Raw genomic sequence first — 10519 nt, forward strand, 5'->3', positions numbered from 1 at the left:
CTGTTCTTTTAAATTCCGTTTGTTTGCCCAAGACAGAATGAGAAACAAATGGAAAGAGCGGGTTTTTTGAGAATGACTTTGGGCAATAACTTTGGGTGAAGTTGAGACATTGACAAGTTCTGCATCGCAAAATGTTTGTATTAGTGAGTTCTGAAAGCCTTCCGAAGACAGTTTGTATGTAGAATTTGAAATATAAAAGTTGGGGCAAAAAAAATTTTTTCATGGTTACCCTCCTAACGTAACTTAGAAAAAAGGCGCTATATCGGGTATTTCAAGAGATAGAAAAAAAAACTTCGTTTTACAAAGATTTCTCAAATAACTCGGACTACAACATTGTCGAACTATATTTATCTCTATTTATAAAGATAAGAAAGTTAGATTTTTTATTTTATTGACAATTTTGGTCACCCTATAAAAAAATGAGCGCTCCATCGTATGTAACAACTTCGTCGAAGACAGTTTTTGTCAAGAGAATAACTGTCGAGCTCTAAATGCTAATTTCCACTTAAATGCATCTCCAGGACCATTGTGCAATGTTAAAGTTGCTAAGACTTACATTATAGATCCATTAAACGTAAAAATAATAATTGTATTGATATTGCCACAATTTTATTTTATTGATTTTTATGACATTAAACGCTATGACTCGCTATGACGGAATAACATTTTATTGAGTGGTTTTTATAGCTGTTTCAATGATGTTGTCTGACATCAATGTCGTAAAAAATAACGATGCTTTCACCAATACAAACAAATAGGGATGTGATAACTGCAGTTTCCGCCATTGCGGACAAGCAAAAAATGAGAATTCAACTTTCAAAGCACTAGCTCGAGTTTTCCGACGTTTTTCATTATACATTGCGAAGGCAGATGAAAATTTAATACTATGTAAGTAATCGATTAGAGTTTGGTTGATATTACTCGATGGGAAGTGTACGAAAACAATCATTTTCTACACACTGTTTCGCAAAATTGTAGATTGTTTTTTGCTTATCGAGCAAGGGGTGAGAGAGGGAGATAGAAGTAAGCGCCATTGTGGCAGCCATTTGTGGCTTCCTTCCACCTTCACCCTCAATATAGTTGCGGTTTTTCTACTAGCGCAAAATATTTCATAGAACTAGAAATGAGCTTTGTGAAACAGTTAGGCAAGCTATTTCACGAACAAGAGTTTTTGTGTGACGCAAAAAAATCGTGATTTTGGAAGATTTTGCTTGTATTTTCCCCAGGAATTGTTTATATCAATATTACAGCCAAATTAAGAAAGATAGAAGTTGGTTGTCAAAGAAGAAATTGTAGAGCAGTTAGAGAGCTTCAATTTAATTGATAGAAACAATCTAGTTTGATATAATTTTTTTCGGATAAAATTAATAATAACACATTAAAAATTATTAACTTTTAAGTTTTTCACTTCCAAAATGTTATTTAAATCCACTAATTTAGATGTTCCACTACTATTTTTTTTCATCTTTCAAATGAAAGCAACAGAATCGTCTTCCGTAGCGTGCTTTTCAATGTAGAGCTAGTTTGAGGCAACAGAGTCCGAAACGAAAAAAAAGTTCTATAACTATATCATTGTTGAAATTCGAACATATGCGTAGAAGGATTTTTTCATCAAATATGATCGTCTATCTCCTCCTGAGAGAATCTGAATAAAATTATTTTTTTCATATGAGAAAGGTGTTTTCTGACATTAACGGGATGATTCAAAAATTTAATTCTTCTTTTTCATTTCAAAAAACGAAAAATACATGCAAAAAAGGGAATAGAAGTAATTTTTTTTGACTATATTGTAAACAGGATTCGATTATATACCGTGAACAGATATCAGAAACTGTATATAATCGAGTCCGCGCTGTATTTAATTTACTAGCACCTATTTCGCGATGTCCATTGAGCACCTTTCCCACTAGATTTGAATCGAAAAATTGTCAGGAAAGGATTATCAACATGTTCGAACCTAGATTCAAGTTACAAAGGTTCGAGCTCATTCGAATGCTTCCTTGTATTATACATGAATTGGCTAATTTTTTTTTTTTTTTTCGTTTACGATCAATTTTCTTATGAACATACCGTTCTGAATCATATTTCGGACGCTTAAATAATAAAGGGTGTGTCACATCAAATTGCATCACGGAAAAAACGCTGTAGAAATTTAATTTTTAGGAATTATATCTTCAGATTTCGCTTATAATCAGATAAGAGTGTATAGATCACGTTGGCCATGCTTCACTGTAAATTTTTCGTAAATTTGGAAAAATGTCGTCGAACGAAAAAGAGCGTCGTGAATTAATCTTGTGCACTCATTTCGAGATTCCGGAGTTGTCACATCGGGACATCGGTAAGATGCTGGGAATCGTCCAATCCACGGTCAGCAGAGTACTAAAACGATACTTCGAGAACCTAACCATCGACCGGAAGGCGAAGAACGGCAAAAATGGATGCTCCGTCAGTGAAAAAGATCACAAGCGCGTAGCTAAGCAGTTTAGACGTGATCCGAGAAGTTCGGTCCGGGATGTCGCCAATAAGCTGAATTTGTCAAGCTCATTCGTCCAGCGGACCAAGCAGTGGGAGGGCCTGCGTACATACAAGGTCCAGAAGGCTCCTAACCGCGACGAAAGGCAAAACATGGTGTGGAAGACGCGAGCGCGGAAGCTGTACACCGAAATGCTGACGAAACCGCATTGCCTGGTAATGGACGACGAAACCTACGTCAAAGCGGACTTTCGTCAGCTGCCGGGCCTGTTGTTCTTCTCCGCATAGGACACATTCAGCGTTCCGGAGGAGATTCGCAAGCAGAAACTATCCAAGTTTGACAAAAAGTACATGATGTGGCAAGCGATCTGCTCTTGCGGAAAGCGGAGCGCCCCCTTCGTGATGATCGGCACGGTAAACGGCCAGGTTTACCTTAAGGAGTGCCTACAGAAGCGCTTACTACCACTATTGAAGCAGCACGAGGGCCCGACCATCTTCTGGCCGGATCTCGCTTCGTGCCACTATTCAAAGGACGTGTTGGAGTGGTACGAAGCCAACGGGGTCACCTTCGTGCCAAAGGAAATGAACCCGCCCAACGCGCCGGAGCTTCGCCCAATAGAGAAATATTGGGCGATTATAAAGCAGGCCCTCCGGAAGAACCCAAAAGTTGTCAAATCGGAGGCGGACTTCAAGAGAAAATGGATTTCTTGTAAAAAAATCTACAACCTGACGTTGTACAGAACCTTATGGACGGGGTAAAGAGGAAGGTGCGAGCATACGGGCTTGGGCTCGAAGTATGAATAAAAAGAAAATGCCAAAAGTTGTTTAATAGTTTTTATTTTACTGTCTAAAATTTTCAAAAGGATCGGTCTACTGGGCGAATTTCTACAGCGTTTTTTCCGTGATGCAATTTGATGTGACACACCCTTTATGATGCAGAAAACAGGTCTAAACTTCATGCACAGTTATTATTTGGTTGATATTTTTAACAAATTAGTTGAATATGCTTTTAAGCTTTCTACTTTGGTGGTATTTGATTGTAAACATAAAAAATCATCCAATAAAATGCTTTTCAAATGAAGCGAATAAAAATCAAACTTCGGATACTAAAACAAATTTCGGACACTTTATTTTGTAATTTTTTGAACGAAAATTACATTACACTTGATTATATTTTATAGCCAACTGCGAAACACTTACCAAGCAATCACTGTTAACAATGATGAGAACTGATGAAACACGGGAGAAATTTGAATATTTATGAACGGGTAAATTCTACGTGCTCACGTCAAACACAAACGATAATGAGTAGTGTTGTAAAATTTCTGCCGATTATGTTATAATTTAAATGTAGTTCTCATGTGAAATGATAGTGAAACCAAAGAATTACTCTGAGGAAGCAATTGTAATATTAATTTGATAGTTACATCATCAGTACATTAAGCATTTCAAGATATTATAACAAAATGTCAGAAATATGATGTTGTCCGAAATATGATTCAGAACGGTATATCTCTTTTCTGCAGAGCAGGTACCCGGAAATCAAACCGGTTGGATGATCTTTTTAGCTGAATGTGTTCTTAATTTCAACATAATCAACCACTTTTTTTGCGGAACTAACCACCGATTAAGAATATCTGCACACAGATGTTCATCATAGTCTACTTCTTCACGAGGCCTACATTTCAGGGCAAAAAACACAAAGCCATATGGAAGATTTTAGAGGATCAAAAAATCAAAACTTTGGGCGCTTTGAGACACCCCTAAAGAATGTCCGATTTAACTGAAATTTAGCACAGGTATTTTTTTTGGGCCAATAAACAAATTATACATGGTCGGTTTTTGAAATTCGATGTTGAATTTTTTTTCCATACATCCATTTTCCCCCTTATATGCACGCTGGAGGCGCCCTATACTATGCATTATTTTCATATGTGTGTGTGCAAGAGCTGAGCGTAAACGATTATTTTTGTATTTTTCAAGTGTCAAGTTTTTACAAGACCAGTTCATTTTCCGTTGTTTTAGTTGTTTTGTTCAATAAATCTGGTAAATGCCGAAGAGAAAAGTTCTCACGGAGAGAGAAGAAAGACAAATCGATGCATTTCACCAAGAAAATATTGGTATCAGAGAAATTTCTCGTAGGATTGGACGATCCCATCAAGTAGTGCTCAATTATTTGGCGAATCCTCAAGAATACGGTAAGAAGAAGAGAGCTCCACGTAAATCGAAGCTCTCTGGCCGGGATAAGCGAGAAATAGCTAGAACAGGTTCGAATATCTCAAAATCGCGTGTGCAAATAAAGCAATATTTCAATTTAAATGTGACAATTCGTCAAATTTTGGTAAACAATTCTCACATAAAGAGGGTTTGAAAGGTTAAAACTCCTCATCTAACACCATTTCACATCGAAAGACGTCTGAGTTTTTCCAAATCTCACATGAACCGACAGTGGGACATGGTATGTTATGACAAAGAATGTTTTCAAAAGAATACATTTTGTAAGACGGTATTTTTCTTACTTTCAACTGTTTTACCTTTAACTTTTAACTAGATTATCTTGAGTGACGCAAAAAAGTTCTATTTGGGTAGTCCTGATGGTTTCAATGAGTACGGCGAGATTAATGGCAGGAGAAACCAGGAACTTTGATGGAGGCTCGTGCATGGTTTGGGCGGTTTGGGAAATATTTTTAAGGTGGTCTAATAGAAGTTGGACAGAGTGTAGCAATGGGATTGGCCGGGGTGAGCAGAATGTTAAAAGTACTTTTGCTTCCAGCTGATGCTACGCAACAAACGCTGAACAATCATAACTAAGTGGATTTTCAAGAAGGAATTCATAGTTAGAGATTTTTGTGATTTCAATAGTTTGCTTTCAAGGCAGTTTTTGAGATATTGAAACATGTTTTTGGGTCGACAAATAACAAACATGACCCGTAGATCTTTTATCCTTCAAATGAATTGTTTGTCATACACACTTCGTTCAACCGGTAATAAGGTATTTTTCCCGTTTTAGAAATGTTGAACTTACAGCGCAATACAGAAATGAAAGACGTATTCCTACGTCGAATTAGTTGCCATTATTCAACTTTCGCCATCTGATGAATCATAGCTTGAGTTCATTTCAATATGACGGTGTCTTGTTGATGATATACAGCCATTTCTTGTCGCTGAATAAAACAAATAATCACCTTGCAATCTTTCCGACAGTTGTTTAAACTCCACGAAATGAGTTGAAAATTAAATGGCAAGGAATTTTACTAAAACCTAACCTATAAATCAAAATCTCATGCTAGCATTTGCAGATGGACACCTTACTCTAATTAATTCTCTAAAAGAGCAGGAGCAGATGACCTTCATAATCCCCCACCATATCCACAGAAATTATCAAGAATCCCCTATCATTGCCTCCTTAATTTTAATCCACCCAACCTTATCGATCCGAAGCGAAAGTTTGGAGTTTGTATTCTGGGTGAATGAAAAGTATCTTAAAAGAGCCAATTTTGCGGAACCTTAACCTGCATCACGTTCTGAAAAACATATGCAAATGAGGAACTGCTATTGTGATTTTCCTTTTCTTCATTCAGCAGCCATTCTCAGCCTAACAAGCGGCGCTCGAGCAGTTCCCTACCGCTGTTGCCTCCGGTCACGTTTAAGGGGCAGCAAAAGGGGCTATTCAAACATGTAGGCAAAATTATGTCACTTTTGCCGCATACAATATGTTTCAGTACATCACGCCACCCCTGGCAATTCCACTCGTGCTGAAAAATGGATCGCATGATGTCATTTTCAGTTTTCCATAGCGCCCAACAAGACTTTCACTCTTTGCAACTTCTCTGGGTGTGCCTCGAAACTTAATGACGACGTTCGCGCTCGTTAAGTACTCTTGCTTTATTGATTTTCCATTTGAAGCTCCGACTTCTTAGGACAGTTTTTGCATGACGTATGTGACTTTATTGCATCCGTAACAATATCGACCACGAGCCATGATTTCTTTTATACTCATCCCGTCTTTGTTCTAATTGCAGATAATTCACAACAGCCCAACAGCGGTTTCGACGGAGCCCAACAGGTAAGCGGGACCAGACCCTTACCTCTTACTGCTAGCTTTTCGGCTCAATTCCTGCCACACAATTCGTTGCGTTAATTGGTCATCCATTTTAATTTCGTTTTGCCTGTTTTATTTTCAGAAATTTTATATAGAACACAAACAAAACCCACACTCGGGCGAATTAGCAATAGCGCGCAACACAAATCAAACAATCGAATGGATAGCTAATTATTGTTTATATTATACTTTGATTATGCTGCAATAACTCCCCCTACAATAATTTGTGCAATCATTAAAAAACGAAACGAAACGAAAACTAGGGCTTTCCTGCAATATAGTTTTTTTTGTTACTAGTTTCCCTGCTAACGATTATAATTTATTTCATTTACTTATGACCTGACACTAGTTTTTTGTTTATACATAATGAATTGCACCAGTTTTGTTTTACGAAAAATAATGTGATATTGTTAAACAAAAAAAACCTTGCCGTCTTTGTGTTTTATTTCCTTAGAACACCGTCATCATCAGTGCTTTGTTGTTCTTTACTCAAGTAGTCTCACATCGTCTTACGCAAAATCGAGTAAATGTAGCGTGTTGGGTTTGAAAGCAAAACAAAAAAAACAGTATGAAACTTTGTGTTTTCAGCACCTCTCCGTCTTCCACTAACAACCATCATGCGCCTCCATCCGCTCCCACTACTAACAATAGCGAGTTCGAAAACGATCATCAACATCACCACCATCATCATGATCATGAGCCGGAGGAAGTGAGTGGCAATGGCCACCGGCAGGAGGACCAAAGCGCTCCGGCTCACCGCAATAATGATGATGATGATGCTGTTGTTGTTGCTGATGATGTTCTATCGGATAATCTTCAAAATTTGAACATGTCGGAACCATCCGATTATGTTGACTATCATCATCATCACCACCAACATCATCATCAGCATAAGTCCGATCAGGAGGTTAAGTTTGCCGATGATTACGCAGACATTCCGGATGCAGCTGCTGATCCAGATCCGTATAGTTTCCATCCGCACCACCTCGAGCTAACGCAGCACCAGGAGCAACATCCGCAGCATCAGCAGCAGCAGATGACGATGATTAATCGAGAAAATTCTGCTTCTCCCCAATCGATCAGCCAGCAGCAGACACCGGAACATCCGGCGCTCAAGAAGCCCATCCGCTTCACGAAGCAGCACACAGGACTAAAGAATATGTCATTCGGTGTGGGGGCGGCGGTCACACCCACCGGTAAAATGGAATTCGACCAAGAGGAAAACGAGGGTTTCGGATCGGTGAAGATCAACCGACCCATCGGGAAGTCCAGCACGAGAAACAGCCTCAATTCGGGGGATAACGATAATGAATCGGTACACTCCAAGGGCTCCGACAGTAGTCATCTCACCGAGCATGGCCATTTCGATCTCAAATTTTACCACAATAAACTGTGGTAAGCCCACTTACTGTGTACAACAAACAAAAGGCGACCGGACAAGACAGTCGTCCTTTTACATTCTCCCTTGTCTTCGAATTCCGAATTGTCCATTTTTACAGTAAATTTAAACTTTCAATCAAACCAAAATGTAATCTGAGACAGTGTAAAGTAACGATTAGATCACCAGAAATTATTGCGCATTAGAAGGAAAGATATAAAAAAAAGAAACAAAAATGGAGGCTGCATGTCCATATCGTGTACCAAATCGCAGATCGCAAACTATACAAATATGTTTACTGTTGTGTAGATGTCGCGCTTGTTGTGGTAGAGTTGATTAGTTATTGCAAACTGATAGAAAAATTTGAGGTTAGGTTTCGCAAAACGCTTATTTTGAAATCGTTTTATTTTTAATTCACTGTTTCACGCGCTTTTAACGGGCAGGTTTGAGTTTGCCCGCATTTGGTTGAGTTTTTGTGTTGAAATTGTTAGTGTCGGTTAGCATGTTATTTTTTCTCAAAAAGTGACCAACTGTGCGTTTTCTTGCAGAAATATTCAGGAGGACTACCTGAAAGATTACGTTATTCATTAGAATCTCGCGAGCGCTTATAGGGATGATGCTTTCGGAACGATACAAGAAGAGCAAACAAAATCGACCGGAGATAGATCGTGTGTGTGAACTTAATTTCAAATACATCTCCAGAGCACTCATTCTCTGGGAAAATGTAACAAATATAAATGCTCCAGTTTGATATATCTCGATTATAGACGATAGACGGTAAACCGGTAAAATAAGAAACTTTATCTATACATGATCGTAATGAAAGAACACTAAATAAATCCCATGAAATCTTGGCTAATGAATATGCTGCAGTTTAGATCATTGTATCACAACACCCGGTTATCGAGAACATATTGAATATTGAAAAGTTATTTGTGTATCCCATTCTGTAAATGAAATCATCTGCCCGATATCCAGACAGTGTCTTCGACTAATCGTATTTTGCGGCATCTAGGCGAGTTATCCTAGAATGTTTCTTGTTAGATTTTCAAATGTCATTTTTGAACAGGTAGGTTGGCCCTTCTTTCTGAAAATGCCTGTAAAACATTTCTAGAATATCACTACTTTTCCCTTCTAAATCGATACTCTAAACCAGTGGTGGCCTGGTATAGACATGGTGCGGGCCGCATTAATTTTTTTCTCACTACTTTTCATAATCAAATTTAAAATATACGTATGTAAGTGGTACCTTTGACGTATGATTACGTCTTTCGGGAACATATTGGGGTACAAATTGGAAATCGAAAATCGAGTACATCGTCAAAATTGTCCATTTTCAAACGCTTATTACTCAGTCATTTCATGATGGATTGATAATGTTTTTGTATCAATCGATTTCGGCACTCCATAACAATGTTATACATTGAATAAATTAATATATGTCATGAAACTAACATCGAACAACTGAACAATCTCAACCCCTATCCTAACGGAAATATCCACTTCTGATTGGTCGAAATTGAAGACACATGCGGCGGTTCACTAACAGAGACATCAAAACCAAGCTGCCTGTGGGAAATCGGCATTGAAAATATATAAAAGTAGGGGGAGCTTTTGTTCCAACCGAAATATGTTCCCCAACAGAGGCATCAAAACCAAGCTGCCCGGCGGAAATCGGCAGTGCAAATGTATGCAAGTCGGGGGCATTTTTATATCGCATGTAAAGTGAGTGACATGATTAATTCTAGCAAATAAAATTTAAATTTGGAACTTTAATATCGGTTGCTTCGTGAAATTTCATATCAATCACCGATAGTGTATTGTGAAAAATTTGGCACAAGTGTAAATGTAAAATTGTATATGGTAGCAGTTGTGTTAAAAATGACTTGGAATTAGAAACGATTCATTTTAATTTTCATAAAAAAAACCAAGGCGTGTTCCCACTCGGAAACGGGTGGTTCAGGTTAAGCTGTCTGTTTTGTTGTGTTCATTTTCACTTTCATTCGGCGAGAAAAATTAGAAAAGTGAAGAAATATTCGAAAAAGTGATTATGAGTATTAGTTGTAGTTAGTCCAATTAAAAATCGCATTGGGTTGAATGAAAAATTGAATAAACACAGAAAATATAATATAAAATATAAAAGAAAATTACCTTTTCCGTTTCAAATATGTTTGCTCTATACAGTAGAACCCCGATTATCCGCGGAATAGTCGGGCTAGCTCACCGCGGATTACGAAAATCGCGGATAGCGCAATAAAGAGCTGAAAATTAGGAGCAGATACAAAAAACTAGATGTGGGTTATATCTTTGATATAATCACAAGGTGGACGTAGGACTAACGTTGACTTGGCAATCAATAAGTAACAAGCATATAAATTTTAGACGTTTCATCTTTCGAATAAAGTGATTATCATACCACTTCGTTTAGCCGGAAAATAATTATTAACGTTCAAAGGGGGAATCGATTCCTCCTCGTACAAAAGTACCCGCAGCTCTCATCTATTTTGCAATGCCGATTTTTCCATGCTTCATGGTTTTGATGTCTATGTTAGGGAAACATTCCAATT

The 10519-nt window shown here is 37.9% G+C and overlaps 1 protein-coding gene across 5 annotated transcripts in view; it reads left to right on the forward strand.

The window, feature by feature from the left end:
- LOC129769836 (alpha-tubulin N-acetyltransferase) overlaps positions 1–8815 on the forward strand; it is a 66856-nt gene extending 58041 nt beyond the window's left edge. For all 5 annotated transcript variants that reach the window (XM_055772323.1, XM_055772324.1, XM_055772325.1 and 2 more), the window contains exons 7-8: positions 6495–6538; positions 7163–8815. In XM_055772323.1, coding sequence (XP_055628298.1) covers positions 6495–6538; positions 7163–7973 — 855 coding nt within the window. In that variant the 3' untranslated portion in view covers positions 7974–8815. The remainder of the gene's footprint in view (positions 1–6494; positions 6539–7162) is intronic.
- The last annotated feature ends 1704 nt before the right edge of the window (positions 8816–10519 follow it).

The sequence above is a fragment of the Toxorhynchites rutilus genome, chromosome 2 (genome assembly GCF_029784135.1).
Source record: "Toxorhynchites rutilus septentrionalis strain SRP chromosome 2, ASM2978413v1, whole genome shotgun sequence".
Taxonomy (NCBI): domain Eukaryota; kingdom Metazoa; phylum Arthropoda; class Insecta; order Diptera; family Culicidae; genus Toxorhynchites; species Toxorhynchites rutilus.